Source organism: Alexandromys fortis, unplaced genomic scaffold (genome assembly GCF_014885135.2).
Source record: "Alexandromys fortis isolate MF-2015 unplaced genomic scaffold, M_Fortis_MF-2015_v1.1 scaffold_256, whole genome shotgun sequence".
Lineage (NCBI taxonomy): Eukaryota > Metazoa > Chordata > Mammalia > Rodentia > Cricetidae > Alexandromys > Alexandromys fortis.
In genome coordinates this window covers 1,220,988-1,243,147 of record NW_026068135.1, presented here as the reverse complement: position 1 = coordinate 1,243,147, position 22,160 = coordinate 1,220,988, and the positions used below count along the sequence as shown (strand labels likewise).

Below are 22,160 nucleotides of genomic sequence, written 5' to 3'. Positions count from 1 at the left end.
AACTTCACTTTGTGCCTCCACATTTCTCACTGAAACCTCAAAGCTAATCCAGTTTTTTATTAGTTCTCTCCGTTTTTCCATTTGTTATATAATAAGTAACTTGATCCAAAGGCAGACTGTCCTGTTGTGTTTTTTGTTTTGTTTTGTTTTGAGTTTTCCAGTGACTGGGAACTGAAATGGAGGGAAGATGGGAAAGCCCCATCTTAAGAATGAATACCATTTTAGGCTATATATCCCCTATTTCTTGGTCTTAGCTGGGATCATCTGTATAGATTCCTGGGAGATTCCTTTCTTCCAGGTTTGTAACCTGACTCTGAAATGCACCCCTCTTTCCAGTAGTCTCTTTCAGTACTCTTTCCCCCCTCCATTCCTTGCAACCTGATCTCTTGTGCTCCCATTCCCACCTGCCCACAGTCCACTCACTAAATCTCTTCTAGTTCATTCCATTTGTCACGATGTCATTGTTTTTTAACAGCTAAGTAATTCTCCCTTGTGTAAATGTATCACATTTTCTTTATTCATTCCTTGGTTGAGGGGCATCTAGGTTGTTTCCAGGTTCTGGCTATTATGAACAAAACTACTATAAACATAGTTGAGCAAGTGTCCTTTTGGTATGATTGAACATCCTTTGTACATATGCCCAAGAGTGGTATAGCTTAGTCTTGTAGATTGATTCCCAGTTTTCTGAAAAACTACCACATTGATTTCCAAAGTGGCTGGACCAGTTTGCACTCCTTGTGACCAGATTTGTGCCTAGTCTAATTGTCACCAAAGAGGCTTCATTCAGCAACTGATAGAAATAGTTGCAGATGCAGACCCACAGTCAAACATTAGGCTGAGCTTTGGGAATCCTGCAGAAGAGGGGGATAAAGGATTGTAGGAATCAGAGGAGTCAAGGGCACCACAGGAAAACCTGCAGAATTAACTAACTTGGGCTCATAGGGGCTCACAGAGACTGAACTGAACCAGAGAGCCTGCACTGGACTGACCTGCACATATGCTACAGTTGTGTAGCTTGGTCCTCTTGTGGGACTCCTAACAGCAGAAGCAGGGACTGTCTCTGACTCTTTTGCTGGCTTTTGAGACCCTTTCTCTCGTACTGGGTCACCTTGCCCATGGGGAAGGGTCTAGTCTTAAGGGAACTCGATACGCCATATTTTGTTGATATTTGTGGGAGGCTTGCCCTTTCCTAAATAGAAGCACAGCAGGAGTAGATTGGGGGGAGGGGGTGGTAACCGATGGAGTTTGGCGGAGAGACTCAGAGTAGAGGAGGGTGAAAACTGCAGCTAGAATGTAAAGTAAATGAATTAATTAAAAATAATACTGAAAAAACAATGAATGCTAGTTAACAGAAGGAAGTGCAGAACATAGAGTTCTATCAAAATAGGACAGTAAAGGGTCATGAAGCCTTTCTGTGTGGATAGGCCTGAGACCCACTTGGTATGTCAAGACTGGTTATACTGGGAGTGAACTGGACTGTTTTTCATTCTGAAGGTCATAATTAAGACCACAAGGAGCAGATTTGTTTTCTGTATGCTGGGGTTTGAATTTAGGGCCTTGGCTATATTAATTCTACTCTCTACCATGGAACTCAAGCATCTGTAGTGGTTAGATTTTTTTTTTTTTTACTTTTTTTGACAGTATTATTTGCTGTTATTTGTTTACTTAAATATACATTATCATAACTGGCAGTTTTATGAATCTGGTTTAAGTAAATTATTTGCAAAGCTCTACTAGCAATTTAATGCTCTTTGGGGGTTTCATGTGATTGACATATCTCAATCTATACAGGACCTCTTTCAGTCTTGACATGTCCCATCATGTACCCATCATTCCTACTCCATTATCAGAAAGCTTTCTTGGTACAACAGAGATAGTGTCAACACAGTTCTTCAGTAGCTCCTTCTTCATGCCATATAACTTATTAAAGCCAATGGAACACTTGTATTTTGAACCATGGAGAAACTGCTTCTGTTCCCTCATTCCAAACTACTTTTCCTTTTGGCCTCTTGATAATTTTTCTTAATATAACAATAATATATGTAATTGTTAGTTGTATAGCCACCCTTCTCTTCTGTGTCCCCTCTTCTCTCATCTTCTCCATTACTAGCCCTACTAAGTAGTATATCTTTTTCTTTGTGTAGGGTTCTGCATTAATAAGTATCAGCCATTAGGAGCTGAGGGAAACATTAAAATGCACTAGGCAAATCTCGGTAGGCATTTGCTTCTGCTCTCTTAAGCAACTGTGCACCCTTTATTTCTTCATTCCACATGAAAAATTAAGGTGGCTTTTCACTTGGGGCTTTGAGCCCCCCATTAGCAGTTCTCTTGTAGTTTGTGGTTTTAGTGAGGGGTAGGGAGGGGATGTGGAAGTAGTGTCAAAGTAAGGGGAGTGGTAGGGGTTATAGGGGTTTCAAAGAGGTGCAAGCTCTAGGCATAAAATTACTATAATTTATTTTCAAAATTCTAAATCTGTTTTCTTTATGTAAAAAACTGCAGTTAGTGAACTGACACTGTTAAATAAGTTGAAGTGTACAAATGTATACATGAAATACAAGCCCTCCAGCTGCCTAATCACAGACATAAAATAATTCTCTTGCTTGTAATGGAGTTTTTATCTTTGATTAATGAAATGTATAACAGAGTCGAAACTTTAGTGAAGTTTGATATTTTGTCCTTTTAGTTAGTACAAAGAAATCAGGAATAATGGTATAGTTTCTTAGGAAAATGATTAAGTTCATGAATTTTTTATTTTTAAGTCTCTTTTGTTGAGAGCAAGTATATTTTTCAGCTACCTTTTTCCTTTTCCACTGCCTTTATGCTACTTTCCTTGAAATGAAAGGCAAGCATCAAGTGTTGGTTTTATCCTGTGGTTTCACTTTGGAAATTCTCTATTTCTATTTTTCTCCCATCAAGATGCTTCCTGAATTCTGTCTGGTGGCATGCTGCATGACCAGGTGTTCTATATGAGAAAGCCATTTTAATGGAAAAAAGGAGAAAGAGGATAGTCTATTAAATGAGTGAGTGGATAATCCTGTTGAATTGAAAGAGAACGATTTATTCTCTCTAATAACTAATAGTTCTTATTACCCCCCTATAGGTTTTTTCAGAAACCTATGCAAGATTATTGCTATTGAGCTTAAATAAAATAAAATTTTACTCTTTTTCATCTGTGAATAGAAAAAATATATAGTATTACTCTTCTTATACAATAACCCTATGGGAAACATGGTCACTAAAACTTGGAACTCTTAGCTTTTGTTCTCCAGATTGTAGGTTTTTCTTTCTCTCTAGCTCTAATGAAAGGTCTTTATATTCTGTGGATGAAATACTCACTGTGTGCTTAAACATCCAAATAGTCTTCTGTTCTTAGCAAACCAGACTAGTGAGAAGGATAATGGAAAGTTCATCCTAGAATTTTATCTTTCTGTAAATTTTATTTTGTGCATAGCAGTACTTAGAATTATATTAATTTTTTCCTCCAATGAGCAATGAGTTTTACAAACAGCTATAAAGTACATTTTTTATATTCAGTGCTAGAAATTAAGGATTGTTTTTCTGGCATTTTTCTTATGGGTCCTGAGAAATTACTGATATTTGAAGAATGTGAATCGAGAATTTATTTTCTGAAAATATTGATTTCAGACAAGGCAGAATGAACATAATCTCTTGTGTTCGTGAGTTAAATTTGAAAGCATAAGTTCTCTTTTGTAAAATGCTATTAGCTGGACATGATGGAGCATGCCTGCAAATCCTAGCACGGGGAAAGAAGGAACAAAAGAATTGCTGGGTTTTCTGGGCCAATCTGGGTTTCATAGCAAGATCTTGTTTCAAAAAATAAAATAAAATGGTGCATGCCACTCATATTACAGAAGTTAGTTTTTGTGAATTGACAAAGCCTAGTTATTTTCTACAAATAAATGAAATAGTAGGTAAGCAATATTTGGGAATGCTTTGGGCACTCTTGAGGTGATAGATATATCTGCAGAAATAGCATGGAGGGGATAGAATGAAGTGCATTGCTTGAGAGTAAAACAATGCAACTATCAGTTGCCTCGAGTATTAGTTTGCCAAAGGATTTGTCTTTTTTCATGTTTAAACTCTTACAAGAGTATTATATGTGGCCATCATTTTAAGCTTTACATTTTCATCATATAGTTAATAATAAAATTTAAAAGCTAATGTCAAATGCATGGTAGTGCATTAAGGGAAACCTTGACAGCTGGTAAGATCCTCTTTTTACATGCTGCGGTTCTGTCCCAAGTTCATTATCCAATAGCTGCTGTTCTCTGTCTAATCTGCTTTTGTATTCATTGGACAAATTAATGTTAGGCCTGTTGTGCCCAGCATCATATCCTTTGTGAAGGATACAAAGGTGAGGTGGAGCTATGCATTCTTTTAATTGAGTTCAGGGCCAAGTGATTAGATGATTTCACTGTTGTAAGGATATCTAATATACATCACAGCCTGTTTCCAAAAGATGTAGAATAAAAGGTTATCAAAATTATGCAAAGCAAAGAGCACACCTATCTGGTGTCTTCATGAAAGAATTTATGAATGTTGAAATATTTAGGGCATTACGAAAATAAGTTGTGTGCCAGTTTCTCCATAGGAATTACCCATGATATCTCAGCTACTACCTCTATTCTCTGAGCACTTGGAGGGAATTGATGTAGTATCTCTATGAGGGTATCAGTTGCACAGCTTGTACATCCATGCTGTTTCCTCTCTCTAACTTGTATACTGTATGCTATATACTGTAAACAGTGAAGCTTCTAAGAACGTTGAACCAGGCCAGAACAGTTCAGGAAATCACTGGAGTAGGTTGACACTTAGAAATTCTGAAGAAAAATGAAGATTTATCAAATTGTTTACATTAGACCTATCTTTTTAAAAAGATAATAAAATTTAGCGTACCCCAGATGACTTAAAACTGTGTTGCTTGAGCTGGGTGTGATCCATACCACTCTGGAAGCTAAGATAGGAGAATCATAAGTTTAAAGCCAGCCTGGATTATATGTAATAAGACCCTCTCTTGGTTACTTTTCTATTGCTGTGATAAGACACCATGGCCAAGGCAACTTCTAAAAGAAAGAGTTTAATTGGGCCTGCAGTTTGAAAAGATTAGAATCTGTAATGGCAGAGCAGAGGCATGGTTAGCAGGCATCTGGAGCAGAAGCTGAATGCTCACATCTTGATCTACAATCAGAAGGCAGAGAACATATTGAGAATGGTGCAAATCTTTTGAATCCTCAAGGCTAAACCTCCCTATCCTTTCCAAACAGTTTCACCAACTGGGGCCAAGTATTCCAACATATGAGCCTGTAAGGGCCATTCTTACTCAAACCTCCATGGATCCTTTCTTAAGAAAACAAAACAAACAAACAAAAATTATGGCTGTGGTTATAGCTCTATGGTAGAATATTTGGCTATCATTTAAGATTTAGATTTGCTCTCAGCACTATAAAAAAGTTGCTAATAGAAAAATAGATAAAACATAGCAAACAAGAGAACTGAATTCATCATACTAAGGTACCTAAACTGTATTAAATATATATGAATAAATAAGACAGCAAAGGGTAAAGTAGTAGATTGTTAGTTTCTCTTATCTGCCAAATGTTGAAGCTTATTTTATTGTTAAAAATAATACAGTTTGTACAAAATCAGAAAGAGAAAGAAGTTAAACAATTAGTAGCTTATTAAAATGAAGTTATTAAAATAGAAGCCTTGAATTCTGCCTGTTTCCCTTTACCCCATATATTAATGTATTTGTTTGTGAAGTGGTAATCAATCATTAGTCTGTTATTTAATTTGTGATACTTTATTTTTTAAATTCTATTTAGCACAAAGTATTCTATCTATTCTCATGCTTAAACTAAAGAATAAAGGTACTTGTAAAGGTTTTTCTGAACTAGTTATGGATTGAGCATCCTTAATCTGAAATGTTTCACAATCAGAAGCCTTTTGGCACTAACTGGCGTGATGATACCTAACCACATACTTTGAATAATTTAGTAGTTCCTTAACTGCTCTTTTTCTTCAATTTTACAAAAAACTGACTTATAGGATGGAAAATACCACAACTACTCTCATATGACAGGTCATATACTCATGTGATAGTCAAATTCAGGTACATTGAAAGTATTACATAGAATTATTAGGTTCAGATGGGTATACAAGGATCATATGGAAATTAAAAGAATTTTGTGTTTATACTGTGGCTGGTTCTATCCCTAAGAAATCTTGTTATGTATATGCAAATATGTTAAAACTTTTGATCTGTACTCTGAACCACTTCTGGTCCCAAGTGTTTCAGATAAGGCATATTCAACCTGTGCACATTTCATTAATTTAAAATTCATACTCAGGTGTAGCATCAAGACATTAAAAACACTTTGAGTTGAAGTCATGAATGTTGCCCATTAGGAATTTGTTGCTGTTGAGATTTTGGGAGCTATCTTTTCCACAACAGTATTTAAATAACCCAAAAGTTTATCTGTTATTTCTTTTACAATTAAAATAGATTTTATTTTATGTGTGTTGTGTGTGCACGTGCATGCATGTGCATGAATGGCGCCTGCAGAAGACTGAAAAGGGTGTCAGATCTCTAGAACTGGAGCTATAGGTGGTTGTAATCCACCATGTGAGTGCTGGGAATGGAAATCTTTTGAGATAATGCTACTGAGCTCTAAAGAACTCTAGTTTGTTTGGTTTTTGTTGTTTTGTCTTGTTTTTCAAGACAGGCTTTCTCTGTGTAACGGCCCTGGCTGTCCTGGAACTAGCTCTTGGTTATGGAGAAGCTATTTTTGGTGTTAGAAGCTAGTTGTCTGAAGTTTGTTCAGTCAATTGTTTATTTTTAAATTGGCCTCATGGTATTTTAAAACTTCTGACGAAATTTAATATGTATTGTAATAGAACTATATAAGTAAGCCTTGAAGTAGTCATCACTCACCTTCATGGCCTGTCATTTCTGGCTGGCTAGTCTTATTCTTCTGTTTTACCTCCTTGAATTACCGCTCGAATTACCGCGATGTGAATCCTATTATTTCATCTATAAGTGCTTTTTTTGCATTTACAGATGACATCAGTTTCCCTTTCAGCATAACCACAGTTTTATCATCTCATTACGCACACACACACACACACACACACACACACACACACACACACACACAGAGAGAGAGAGAGAGAGAGAGAGAGAGAGAGAGAGAGAACCCACAATTCATTTACTTCATTACACATTTTCCTGATCATATTGTGAATGTGCTTGTTTTTTAAAGCTCAGTATTTGAATTGGAAACCAGTCTAGGTCTGTGTGATAGTTAAATTTCTTTTTTATCATTGTTTTATCATCACTATTTATGAAAGAAGCTGAAGATTTTGTACTATTAAATTTTTTTGGCACTTGCATTTGCTCATTGCATTGATGTGGTATCGTTAAACATGTTCCACTATCCTATATATATCCTGTAAATTGTTACTTGCAGTAAAAACTTAGCCACATTTATATTTACTTCAATTTGTTTTATGTTTTGCTAATAGTATTTCCCAGATGTTGTTTTATATATTTTTCTAGAAGTACTTTGTATCTAGTCATGACTTCAAGACAAGCTATAAGGTCTATCATAAGAAATATTTAGTATTTACCTTTCTCATCTCCTAAGTGAAAATAGAGAAAAACAAGGAACTGAGCTGCTTGTTGAATTTTCATATCAACACACAGCTGTGTAGTCTGAACTGAGTTCATGAAACAATCGATTACTCTTCTGTCCCCCAAAGATGGTCTTCCACCACCAGAAAATTGGTATTATGGCTTCTAACACGGAAGAATTTTCTTATTTGGGGGACATTGTATGAATTGTGGCTTTATTCTTTATGTCTGACTACTTCCACTGTATTGTATATTTGAGACTCATCTGTGTAATTGTACTTTCGGTTATTTTTACATAGTGTTTCATTGTATGACTATGCCTACACCACACTGTATTAATACATCCTGTGTGTATGTTTATGGGTTGTTCCCCCCCTTTGGCAATTATGTATAGCACTATTTGAAGAATTCTTGCACATCTCTTCTGTTAAATATAGTCATTTATTTCTGTTGGGTGTGTACTTAGTACTAACTGCTAGGCCATTGTATACATGTTAGTTCAGTTTCATGGTTGCTTCAAATTGTCTAAAGTGAATTTAACACAATGCAAACTGTATTTTTTTTTGAAAACTGTATTAGAATGTTTTGTGTACTTACCAATATTTGGTTTTCTTTCTTCTTCATTTTATGTAGTGTCATACCTTCCATTGTGGCTTTACTTCACATTTGATGATTGATGAGCCTTTCTCCGAGTTTCTTGGTCAGCTAAACATCTCCCCTGTTGAATTGTATTTTTCTCATTGATTTTCAGGCATTTCTTACATGTTCTAAATATGATCCCCTTGGAAACATGCTGTGAATATCTCCTAGACCACATGTTTTTTTTAAATAAATAAAATTTACTTTTTTGGTTTTTCATGACAGGGTTCACTCTATAGACCAGGCTGGCATCGAACTCACAGAGATCCACTTGCCCATGCCTTCTGAGTGCTGGGACTAAAGGTGTGCACTGCCACAACCTGTCTCAGGACTTATATATTTTATCATGAAAGGATATAAAGTCTTAAGATTGCCCATAAATCAGTTTTAGAACATTTCCATCACGGCAGATTACTTTATTCTTTCTGCCCTTTCCTAGTCAACCCTTACACAGCAGCCACACTCATCTGATTTCTGTCACCATATGTGTGTTTCCCTAGTCTATAATTGTATATAAATGGTTTTCTACAGTATGTACTTGCTTGATATGTTCAATTGTTTTGACTTCATGTAATATTTTTTCACTCTATCATGTTGCTTCTATTTGTATCCATTTTTTTCATTGCTGAGTAGTATTGCTGGTAGGTCATTCTACTGTTAACATCCATTAAGCTAGTTTTCATCTGGGACTATTATAAATAAAGCTGGGTATTTTTTATACACAGCTGTTTATGGAGAGAGCATTGATCCTTTAAGTTTTCACAATTTTTCCTTAATACTAAATTTGCATTTTATATATTGTTTTCTAGCAAATCCAGATATGTAAGCCTGTATTCGCACAAAGGAAAAATGAATTACTTCTTAAGATAAATTTTCATTAAAGAATGGCAATAAGTCCATTAATTGGCTTCCCTAGTATTTCAACTGATTCTTATTACAAACAACTGTTTGTGGATAACAGTTACTTCCTTTTCTCACTTGAATTTCATCTGTATAGATTTTCCCTCTTCCACTTGCATGAATGTATGGAAGAAACTGGCTTTGCTGCAGTTTTTCAGTTGTATCGACACCTTGTATTTTTGTAAGAAAAGAGAAATAAACAAATATGTCATGATTTTTCTCAGATAAACGTATGTCTTCAATTATGAACACATTACATATTTGAGAAGGGACATAAATTAACAGTCCAAGAATAGTACTCTGCAGTGCTTAAAATTGAAAGTAGTAGAAAAAATAATTCTGTGTCAAATGTTACATTGTATGATTAAGACTGGTGATATTAAGTAAAAACTGTACTGCTAAAACTCACCCACCCCAGTGCCTGTGATGCTACTTTCTATAAATATGCCTTTGAAACTGAGAGCTTTGATCCTGTTGCCAAAATAATGTGAGATCCTAGAAATTTTCTAATTATAAATGACAGTATTTTAATTTCATTCTACTACCTCTCCTGTCCCTCCCATTTCAGCACAAGTGACTTGATCACTACAAGTTGCAGGAGTGAATTAAAGCACACATCACATCATCTCTGGTTATTGTGGGGAAATCACAGCTGTTCTTCTGCCAGATAACTGCTTTTCCAAAACCCACTCAGGTTACTGCTTTCTTTATTTTCTGTCTGACCCAATGATTCAAGTCAACTAAAAGCAGTCTAGTAGAAGTGGAAGTTTCCTTTCTCAAACAGGGCTTTAAGTTTGTTTCTCTAAATCAATTGTTCAGAGAAAGCTATCGGTGGAAGAGGTAAGGAATTTGGAATTCAGTTTTACATCTCTTGCTGAGCTTTCATATGGTTACACACTGTGAGTAGTTTAATATTAATTACAGAACATATATGCAGGCAGGGCAAGTGTGATGGTAAAGATTGTGCTTTAACGCCATTTCTGACAGGTTTTAATTTTGGGTTGTCACAAAGGGAATTTTATGCTGCAGGTCTATTTTGCAGTCTTAAAATTCAAAATCTCTACCTCTAGGTGGCAGCACCAGATACTTTTTTTTCCTGTTTGAGGCCAGCCTTAATAAGTTCTGGTATAAGCAGTAAAACTTTCAAGCTGACTAAAACTTGGAAATATTCTATGAGAATTTGGTTAAATTACTTTGTGTGTTGAATAAGTTTGGGACTTGCTGTACCTTGGGTTTTTAAAGTCTTCTAAAAGGATTTTTGATCCTTTTTCTTTTTTAGAACATGGTATATTATGTCTACTTTAAAAATGTAAGCCCCCTTCAGTTTGCCTGTTACATGCATAATTCTTCAAAGAAAACCACTTGGTTAATGATGTTTTTGTATTGAAGTAGCATGTACAAGCCTGTTGTATGCTTAATACTTTAAAGTTAATTGCACTCTATTTTCCTTTTTTGTTTTTAAAAATTAACAAGAATCATAGTTAAGTGAATACAAGATTGAAGCTTCTTCGACTCAAAGAGTTCAGCTTGAGGATAAATCTGAAGTAATTGACTAGGCCAGATGGCCTAGTTACTGCTATGGGAAGATAATAGTCATTTGTGGAAGTCAACATTTAGAGTAGATATTGCATAAGATTTGATTTGTTTTTCTTGCTGTCAGACATGTGTTGGGTGTTCCTTTGTAAGTACCAAGATAGACCATATCCATTTTTGGTTAACCCCTTGGGCAAGTGGGCTGGCTGGCTATCTACCAGTTTGTTCCTCCATATACTCAGGTGTGCCAGGTGAAAGAGGACTGATAGAGGTGGCCTACGGAAGAGCCCCTAGTTAATTGTGTATATGTACAATCCAACATGATTTTGTTCCGTTGTTTTGGGAGCATTTAAGGATCTTGCCTTTTAGAAAACACCTGTCTTCCACCCCTCCTTTAAAGTTAAAATTGTCATTGGAAATTGATTAATAATTATACAGTCAGAAAAGTTAAGCTGCTTTCTCATAACTACAGATTAATCAACACATTCTGTGAATATCCTCTTGTATTCACAATTAGAGATTAATAAAAGGTACATTTATCTGTTACTATAGAAAACAAGTGATCTCACTTCTCAGTGTGGTTTCTCACATTCAGTTCCTCTGCCCTCTTTAAATATGAGGACATGAATTGTCCATATTTTACTTATCTATTGTTTTTCTAGGAGGCAGATAATTTGTAAACTAAAAATGATAGTCTTGACATGGGGCAGGTGCCATTATCACAGAAACATATCACTTATTCTATGTATTCTGAAAAAAAATATTTAATTTTCTTATATGTTATCATATTAGGAAATACTTTTAATTTTTATGAAGCATAGTTATTAATTTCATGTGTAGCATGAATAAGTGTTTCATGTGAGTACAGTATGCACAGTATGCATTAAATGGTGTCCATTTGCTATTTTGTATTGTATTCAAGTGCAATTTTCTAAGTGTTTAACATGTAGTAAGCACCATTAAACTGGGCTTTTCTTTTATTATCTCATTTCAAGTTCAAAACTATATGGCTGGTGACACTTCCATTTTGTGGGTGAGAAAACTGAGACTCCACATCTCAATCATCTGTTCTTTGATTGCTACCCTGCTACTCTGAAAGCGTTTTCCTCAAGAAGTTTATAATTACTATGTGTCACTTGATGACTGACCAAAGAGAATATAGGAGTTTGAATTTTAAATATAAATCCAAGTAGTAAAATTTGACAGGGCTTGAGCAGGGGAAAATTAAATTAGTAAAAATGTTTTGTTTCTTTAAATTGTTTGTGGCAACAAAATCATATAAACCATGCATAGATTTATTGTTTCAAATGACATAGAAATTACATGTAGTTTCAAAGCTATTGTGGGTGTGTGGACCCATGGACTATGTAGATCCATCCCTTTGTACATGTTTTAAGTGTATGAATTGCAAACATAGAAAAATAGACGTTGCACTTTCTCCAGATGCTGCTACTGAATTATAACCACTGACTTAGGCTGCAGCATACACGCTGTTAACTATTGAGAGAAGACGAAATCTACCACTGCAGTGAAATCAGTGTTTACAATTGTGTCTGCATTTGAAAGAGTGAACCTGTATTCTTTAATGGGAATTTTGTTTTGTTTTTCTTTTTAATGGTTGCACTTTGAGTATTTTTTTAATAACAGTGAATAAATTATTTGAGTTTTTCAGTGTAACTTAAAAAATCTATGAAATGCTTTGGAACCTGTATGTCCAGTGACTTGTTTCTACATTGTAGTTTTAGAGTTATTTTTTGATTCATAATCTTTTATAAAAACTATTTGTCCTATGATCTTGAGTTCAGTTGGTTTTACGTGTGTGTGTATGAACTTGAAAACTATTTTTTTTTTGTGAGAATTTACTTTGGGGTTATAATTCTTTGAATGACTACTTCTTTTTTTTTTTTTTTTTTGCTTGGTAGGACTTGACTCCACTCAGTTTAGAGTTCATCAGTATCACAAAGATGAGGAGAATGATGCTCTACTTGGTGGACCAGCACAGCTGACTGATGAAGAGAAATATAAGGACTGTGAAAAATTCAAATGCCTTTGTCCTACATGTGGAACTGAGAATATTTATGATAATGTCTTTGAAGGCTCGGTTAGTTATTCCTTTTTGTTTCTGTCTTTCATTTTGTTTGGAAACTAGTACAGAGTGCCCTCCCCCTACACTTCATGGTATATAAAGGTAACCTAGATGTTGCATTTATGTCTTTAAACAATTTTTGCTACATGACTTTTGCTTTTATAACTTCATTTCTGCTGACATGCTTAATTGAGTATGCTTTGTTTTTGCCTTTCTAGAGTGCTTGACCTTAGTTTTAAAATGGAATCTCTTAAAAATTCTAATTATCTCAAAATATTTTTATTGGAACTCCTTAATTAGTAACCTGTATTCCCTGTTCCCAACCCCCACTTATTTAGATAGAGCAATAATTGCCTTTATCTTAAGTTAACAAGAATTAGGCATTTTGGGAAAGTTTTGTTTGTCTTTACATGTTCCTCTCACCTTGTTTTTTTTCCCAAAGGTACTCTTATTATCTTTTCTGTGGTCTTTCCATATCAGACATTAAAAAAAAATCACAAGGAGACATTCTTGTCAAGAAGTACTGCCAAAAAATGTATCATTGACCTTGGATCGGAACTTGAAACTGAGCCAATTCATTTCATTTTACTGCAGTGTTTTCAGTGTGCTAGCCATTGGCAAATGAGTAGGCAGCAGAACTCTGAAACCTTGAAACTGAAAGAAAATACATCTTTTATCTAAATTAAAAGTAATTATTTTAAGTTAATTTGGACAAACAGCAGATGTTTTGCATTTTTTTGAATCAAAACAAAGCAGCTTTTGGAAGCAAGTGCAAGGAAGAGGCAGACACATATCAGCAATACTTGCTAAATCCTTGAGTTTTGCTTCATTACAGCTGTAAATAAGATAGTTAATTGCATGGAGGCTTGACGACTTGCAGATGGGCTAACTGTGGAAGAGCCGATGTCAAGCTCGGAAATCTCTTCCACCTGGAATTGCTTAGCTTGTCGGGGTAGGGTTATGCACCAGATTGGAGCAGGAAACCAACCAAGATGTTTAAGAAAACAAATGCTCCAGAAACCCCAACAGTTTTCCTATATCTTATTTTTGTTTTGTCTTTGTTTAAAACAAATTACGACACAATAAAATGTTTCTCCAACTGTTAATAGTTACTCGTTCAAATTTATATTCTTATTGAAACCTTCTTTCCCAAAATATATTTCAATTCTTTTCAAGCACAGAAACTTTAGATTTTCCAATCTGGTGATAAATTAGTTTGCTTTATTGCTTTTGTAGTGCGCTAATTTTAAATTTTACATTTTTCTGCCTAAAATTCACTTGGTGCAGTAACAGCAAACTAATATCATGTAAGGGCTTTTGCTTTATCTTCAAGTTTGGAATGAATGAGTGCAAGTTAAGTTTTGATCAGTGTCTCTAGAAGAATGTTTATTTTTGGTAACATGATTTCTCTGGTATTTTCGGTGGGGACGTTGCCTTATCCATAAAGCCTGTCTTGCATGGAATGTAAAATAGTGAGTTTATGGTTTTCCCTTTGACTTTGTACTCCATTGTGATAACAAGAATTTATGCCATGTACTTCTAAAGGGGATCTTAAGCCATAAGTAGTGGATAAAGTATAGTTCAAAACTCACTTCTAAATAGTATTGTACACCAAGAAAACAAATGAAAGTTTCAAGCATAAATACTTTCTGATAATAATCTTTTGTACACTTCTTTGTCTTGTTTTCTATAGGGAATTGATATGGAGCCCAGCTTGTATCGTTGCAGTAATATTGATTGTAAGGCTTCACCACTCACCTTCATGGTACAGCTGAGCAACAAACTGATCATGGACATTAGACATTGCATCAAAAAGTACTATGATGTAAGTATCTGTAATAAGACTTTACATATTTAATTTGGAGAAATATAATAATTGTTTTATAGTTTTTGATACAAGTGAAAAACCTTTGGGGGAAATTCGTAGTAAAATACTTTTAATAAAATGTGACAGGCTGTAATTTAAAGTTTGTGTACATTTTCTTATTTATATGTGGATGGGTGGGTGATGGTGGTGCAGGATGGTGCCTGTATGGTGAACATGAGGGAGTTAATTCTCTCTTTCTATCAAGTTGGTTCAAAGGGATCAGACTCAGTTCATCAGGCTTGGTGGCAAGACCTTTACCACCTAAGCCATGTCACCTGCCCAAACTATGAAATTTTAGTCTGGGAATGTGACAAACAATTTGATTTTTCTCATATCTCATTACTGAAGAGCATTTTAAAGATTTAAAGTTTAAATTCAAGAAAAGTGAAACTAAATTTGGAAATTTCATTTTTATTTATTATTGCCTAGGTAACTAAATTGAATGATCACTCAGAACTTTGGCTAGAGTAGGAAAAATAGCAATGTTGCCTGTCTCTAGTAAGTAGAGTCATGGTACTATGGGTAATGATTTTACTGGATTGATCACTGCCCAATACTTTGTGTTCACACATGACAATCTAAGCCAATCTCTTGATTAGTTTTCTGAAGAAATGAAAAGAAACATTTTTTAAATTGAAGTGCAATTTGAGATTTCAAAGAAAGAAAATATCTCATTTTTTTTATCTGTACAGTAAAAATCCCGGAAGAGTAAGTAAGCTTTCTTTGCTTTAAAATCGAGCTTTTGTTTTGTTTTCTTATCACATTTCAAATGAATGTTTTTTCTCTTTAAAAATTAAAATTTAATAAGACTACATTTCTCATTTTTCTTAGTGTGTCATATCATTTATCATCTAAACAAATTTTCTGTCACTTGAAAATTCACTATATCTTTTAAAAAACTATGTATTGAGATATACAGAAAATCCCCGTTTTTTAAAAAAAAAAAAAAGCAAAATGGCTGTGTTGCCAATGCTTTTTTTTTTTTAAATAAAAATGTTCAGGTACTATTAGCTAAGACCAATGACTTTAACATTCTATTTTTTCTACTTGTTAATTAAAATGTAACATAGCCCTTCTTTAAGGCACGTGTGAAGTAATTTGACATGTTTCACATAGTAAGAAATATAACTCATTATATATAAATGGGTATTAGAGCATTAAGTTAAAGGATGAAAACACAGAGTCATATTGTGATTTGGCAGAGAATAATTTGTATTTATATTTTTAAAAAGTACGTTTGCCTGAATAATAATGACTACACTTTGGGAAACTCTGCAAAGTTTAGTGCATAAAGCTGTGCTGCACTTAAATGAAGAGCTTGTTGGGAATAAAGGTTATTTGTCGGGTCACATTCTATAGTACATCAAGTGTTCACCTTATGAAATGTTAGACCTTTATTTAGCATGAAGAACACAAATCAAAATTGTTCAACTTCTCATTTACAGATCTCATTGAGTAAAGTATGATTCTTGACTCTTGGGAAGAATCCTGGCTTTTTCCTCTATGTTTAGTCTATCAAAAGCTTCACCATGGAAATGGTAATACTAAAACAATGAATATAGTTCCTTCTGTGAGAAGGAACTATCTGTTTTGACTAAGTTGAGAATAGGGAGAAAAACGATCCATATAATTAGAATGTGCCCAAACTCAAAGATGAATTTTAATTCTAATTGTGTGTGTGTGCGCATGCGTGCACGTGTATGTATGTGTGCGTGTCTGTGTTTTAATGACCATAGTTAAAAAAGCATTTTTAAGCTAAATAATCTACTCTTGCAGACTAAGTATTTAAAAGAAAGCTGTTAGAGTACTTGCCTTGTCTTGTCTACCAACTATTTCTGTAACATGCAAGTGAAAGTTTTTCTACACTTAACTGCCCACTTGATTGTCTTTTCTAAGACATTTCTGATCAAAATCGCCAAATGTTACTCTAGTAATTAAGGATTGATAGAACTGTTGGTCCTCAAAGTTAGAAATTTCCTTGCTTTGTGATCCTGATCATAAGCTACTGGATGGGTGAAAAGAACTCCATCATTTCTTTCATGGTCTCATGCTGAGTTATATATAAACAGTGTATCTTAGAAGTCAGTGAGAGACAGTTTTATTTTTTGTTGTCTCCAGATACAATGCTATTTTTGCCAGCTGATGGGTGTGATGTTGAGTTTCTTTGGTTAACTGTGTGATGTATGATAAAATTAATGGCAATCAAGCAGTAAGCATATTAGAAAGGTTTCTGAGGTTAAGCGACTTTTCTCTGAAGCAGGTTACCAAAATGGCTTCTTCATATTTTGTAATATTTAAAAATACTCAGTGAATAGAAACAATTATTTGTGGACCTTAGATAATAGAGTATCATATTTGTTTTAGTCTTAAAATTACAGCAAGGGAAATCAATTTACGATGAGAAAAGAAATGTACACATAGAAAGAAAGAACTTGGAGAAGTTTGGTAAAATATGACATTTGACCAAACGTAACCTGCCAAGGAACCTAGTTATAGATTACATGAAATTAGGTTACCAAGAAAAGAAATTAAAGTCACAGAGTATATTTCTAAATCATTTGCATTTTCAAATGCATTACATGTTCCTCTGTCATGACTGGATGAGTAAATGTGACGTAACAATTTTGCAATTGTATATATCTCAGAGTCAATAAATCTACATTCCATCATATTTTAATACTTCTTTAGTGGGAAATGCTTTTTCCCAACCCCCTTTGTATAGTAATGAGTGTATCCTTCGAATTCTCATTTAATTAACATACAAATTTACATGTGCATGGAAATGTACAAGACAATGAACAAATATACTTTTTGAGTAACATATTGATTTACTTGGGAGAAATACAACTTTAGATTTTACTTCAAGGTTTAATAATATGTTGAAAAACTGACATAGCACAAAGAAATCTTAATTCAAAATTGATTGTATGCTTTGAGCCTTGTTTGTTACTCTGTTAATACTGAACTGGTATTTCTTTTTACTCATAAGAAGGCAAATTAATCTCTAAGCTTTTAAGGATGGTTTTCGAAATTCAGGTTTAGAATGAAAAATTTACACATGCCCCCCCCTTAAATTCTGTCCCCAAGGGCACACACACACACACACACACACACACACAGAGAGAGAGAGAGAGAGAGAGAGAGAGAGAGAGAGAGAGAGAGAGAGACAAAGGGAGAGAAGCACTAGCTAATCTAAATTGGGAAATGAAGAGGGCTTTTTTTAAGCATGAAAATTTCATCATCTTGTCAGCTGGCAGAATGCCTGCTGTGTGGATTCACAAAGGCTAAGAATTACACTTTCATGAAATTTTCCTCACTAACTGCCCTGGTTAATTTGAAAGATAACCCACTGTTCTAATTCATTCCTCAATTGGGCGGTGCAGGTTTTATCTTTGATCTGACAAAGCATTTGTGTTAATCGTTTTGGCCCTCCACTAGACACTCTTGGGATTGTGCTTTTACAATAAATGTGTCTGTGATAGCTCTTTAGTCTATTATACTTACAATAGATCCATAGAACTGGTAATTAATTCTCCACTGCTTTGGAAATGGGAAGAATAGGTGTAGCTCTGTCAAGTACTGCTGGGAAGTTTGTTTAGCTGGTTCATTTTTGAAGTGTTCCCTCAACTGTCCTAAAAGCTAATATGAGACTGAGATGCTAGCCTACCCTAATGACTTTCTGATGTGGGAAATTCAATCTTCTTGATACCTGGGAGGGGGTGGTGGGTCATTTATTATTGGTTACTATGTACATTAAACTCGTTTGAATACATACATGGAGTCACACCTTTTTAAAGGTGGAGGCTCTGACAGACACAGTGTGATAGTGAACTAAAATATGTTCCTTGCTCCTCGTTATGCAGTGTTTAAGGGGTTTGAATGGGGCAAAGGATTTTTCTTTACCATCCTTCTGTGTTTCTAGGTACCTGCAAAAGGGCTCTTTGCTAGTGTTTTTGAATGTTGAGATATTGCTAACCCTAGATAGAACTGCCCCTGCATCTAAAAAACAATGAGCATATGAGTACTGACTATCAGTGTTTTAGCCCTTGATTAGTTGCTGGGCCAGAATTAGTGGTGTAATTTTTTAGAAATAAGCTCCAGGTTTTATAATCTCAGAATTTTCCTGTATTATGCCTTTTGAGGACTGGGCTTAAATATTCTGTGTCTTATCTGTGATCTCTGCCACAGCCATTCATTTAGTAATGGGTGTTCTTGATTCTTGGTAACCAAGGGACCAACAAGTAAAAGTTATTATTTTTAATATTTTCTTTAAATTATTTTTTCACAATGTTACTACACTGACAGAGGGCTTATTTGTGATACACAAAATTAATATCAAGTTAACCCAAAACTCCACAGTTATTTTAAGATCCTGAAAGCATTGACAAATAGCTCTTTGTTACCGTCTTTGTCCTCTACTCTCCTCCTCTCCCCTCCCCTCCCCTCCCCTCCCCTCCCTCCCTCTCTCCTTCCCTCCCTCCCTTTTTCTCCTCCCTTCCTCCATCCTCCCCTCCCTTCCCCCTGTTCCTTCCACCCTCACCCTAACACTCTTGTCCCCAGGGACCAGTCTCTGCCCCCTTCTCTCCTCTTCTAATAAAGCTCCCATGTGAGCCTTGTTGGATGGTGTGACTTCTCTTCGCAGTGTTTTTTTTTTTAATTACAAATGGAGCTTCTTCTCAAGCCAAGTATGTGGCAAAGATACTTGTGCCCACAAATATTATTGTTATGATACAGGATAGCAGCCTGTCTAAGTATAATATTTTCATTGTCTGACTAGAGAAGTTGTATGCCTAACTAGATAACTTGGCAGGGGCAGGGAGCAATACCTAGCTTGTTACCTGCTTACTGCCACCCTCTTTATATTTCTCTGTTTTATTTCTTAGTGTATTATTGTGGTAAAAGTACATTATTATTTCTTTGGGGCCCATTTTTATGAGGAATTCAAAAACACATGCCCAGAGAATTAATATCAGCCATCAAGCATTATGTTCTTAAACTCAAGGTTGACCTTGGAATTGCCCTTTATCAAAGGTGTAATGATGAGTCAGGAGTAGTGGCCCCTTACCTTTAATCCTAGCACTAGGGAGGCAGATGGATCTCTGTGAGATCAAGACAAGCCTGGTCTACAAAGAGGTTGATGATAGCCAGGTAGTTACATGAAGAAACACTGTCTCAGCCTGCCCCTTAAAAGTGTAACCATTCCAGAGTGGAATATTGGTTAAACTATTTGTTCATAAAAATGTGAACTTATTTAGCATCATGAGCAAACATCATTTATAGTGTTAAATAGTGCTTAAACAAAAGTAGTTTTATAAGGAAGTCACAGAATGGCATTAAATAAATCTGATAAGATGACAACTTCTCACTCCAGACCCCAACAAATGTGTTACTGAGTGGGACTCATTGTCATTGACTTCATTTATCCATTTTTGTTGGAATGATACTTTACAGTGGATCTGTTTGAAGGCCCTGCAGTGGCTTTCAGGAACTCTCTGCTGTTCTGCTGCAAATATTCAGTGTTCAATAACCCTCAAAATTTCTCATTTCTTACCTGTGGTGATGCAGTCTGATAGTTTTTAGGCTAGAGGTTGCAATATGCAATAGCATCACAGGCTACATTGGTTCAAAATAGTTTAAACTTTAGTAGTGGAATTAGTGTTGATTTCTTTGCCCCTCTATTTATATTTAGAACATTTAGAAAGAAAGAATAAACTAGGCTTTTTTAAAAAGTCTCTAACAACATAATTATAAGTGGTAGTAGAAGCATGCAACATATAAGCAATAGATATCCACCTCACCAATTCAGCTTCACAGTCAGCCTAATACTTGCTACCCAGTGAAGCTTAAAGAGGGGTGATTTCTTTAGGCATCCATAAAACCCATCCTAAATCTTCCTGAGAGCGGATGTTTCTTCTTCACACCATTTTATTTGGAAGCTAAACATAAATGAACACCAGGCATACCAGTATTCTAACACCAGACCTATTAATAGAGAGGGTATGCTTTTATTGTAAATCGTTGATTTTCTTAGATTTATATAAATCAAACATGCTAATTTTGAGTTGAATATTACATTTTGCTGCAACTTCATGGTGTGTTCCTATAGTAAAACTGAAAAAAAAAACAGGGCTTGGATGATAGTTGGGGGTAGAATCTCATTGTAAGAGAATGTGTTGCCTATACATCTAAATGAATCATAGGTTATCCCATCCTCTAAAACATGATAGATAGATATTCTGTGCAAGCAGTTAATCATGAGATGTTTGCTTTCGCAAAGGAGATGTAGTAAGCAAATAGGCTTAGGTACAGCTTTCCACTTGTCTTTTTTTTTTTAAATAAAATAACCAACATTTTTCTGTTGTTTCTTTAGTTTTCATTTCATTTAATCATTACTGGATGCCATCAATTATTTTTGGTAGGAACAAAACTAGAAATGGTCCTATGGAACTAGTAGGAGATTCACACCCAATTTGGAGTGGTCCAACCACAGAATAAGCATTACAAATTATGCCAGTTCTGACTATGACCACTTAGCAGTGGTCTGGTCCATGTGTATGGAACTTGGACTTGAACCAATTCCTGATACAGTTTACCTCTGTAGGGAAAATTGGGGGCTTTGTGAAACGCCAAGGAAATGCCAGAGGAGTTGGCACATAGATGACAAAAAGCAGGTAATCTCAGAACACTGGGCTGAAACAGTAGCATTCCTTTCTTCAGTTTGATTTCTTTAACCTTGTCTATTTAGGGAAAACTCAACTTCAAGTCTTACTCCGGTCATCTGTAGCTACTATCTTGTAGTAAAGTAATTGAACCAGAACAGATTTCATTTAACCTTTCAAAAGTGAGATTTTCACACCACTGAACAAAATGGAAGTATCAGGTCTCTGCTGTACATATCAATAGTGTGGGAAGTGAGCATCCTAAGCAGTGACTGTCTTTCATGTTTGGTTGTATGTTCATTATGGACCACAAGTGAAATCAGACCTTTACAGATAGTTGTTGATTGGAATTTTCAGATGATGCTGTCTAGCCTAGCCTTGCATTAAATGAAATGATCTCATTTCTGTTTAGGAGAGAATTAATTCAGCTGCTTTTCCAAGGCACTACAAAAAAATTTTCAAAGCCCAGATTTACAAAAAACAAAACAACAACAGTGCATATGTGTGTGTGTGTGTTTGTGCATGTGCACGCGTGTGTGGCTTTGTGTGTGTGGCTTTGTGTGTGTGTGTGTGTGATAAAACCGAGTTCATCTTTTTTTCTATATAATAGGGATTGTTTCGTTTGCAAGGAATGGCTTTAACATACACCCTTATCGGAGATAGAGACAGAGACCCACACTGGAGCACTGGACTGAGCTCCCAATGTCCCAAGGAGGAGCAGAAGGAGGGAAAATATGAGCAAAGAAGTCAGGACCACGAGGGGTGCACCCACCCACGGAGACAGTGGGGCTGATCTATTGTGAGCTCACCAAGGCCAGCTGGACT

At 35.3% G+C, this 22,160-nt stretch overlaps 1 protein-coding gene across 3 annotated transcripts in view; it reads left to right on the top strand.

The window, feature by feature from the left end:
* The window catches only part of Pola1 (DNA polymerase alpha 1, catalytic subunit), a 313,417-nt gene that overhangs the window by 141,842 nt on the left and 149,415 nt on the right, over positions 1-22,160 (top strand). Inside the window, exons 33-36 of one of the 3 annotated variants that reach the window (XR_007589312.1) lie at positions 12,646-12,824; positions 14,503-14,634; positions 16,122-16,214; positions 21,946-22,072. Coding sequence is in view for 2 of the 3 variants with exons in the window: in XM_050126456.1 (XP_049982413.1) it covers positions 12,646-12,824; positions 14,503-14,634; positions 21,946-22,128 (494 nt within the window). In the remaining variant the exon portion in view is untranslated. Of the gene's footprint in view, positions 1-12,645; positions 12,825-14,502; positions 14,635-16,121; positions 16,215-21,945; positions 22,155-22,160 lie in introns of those variants that run through there. The other 2 variants (XM_050126456.1, XM_050126455.1) reach the window with 2 other exon arrangements.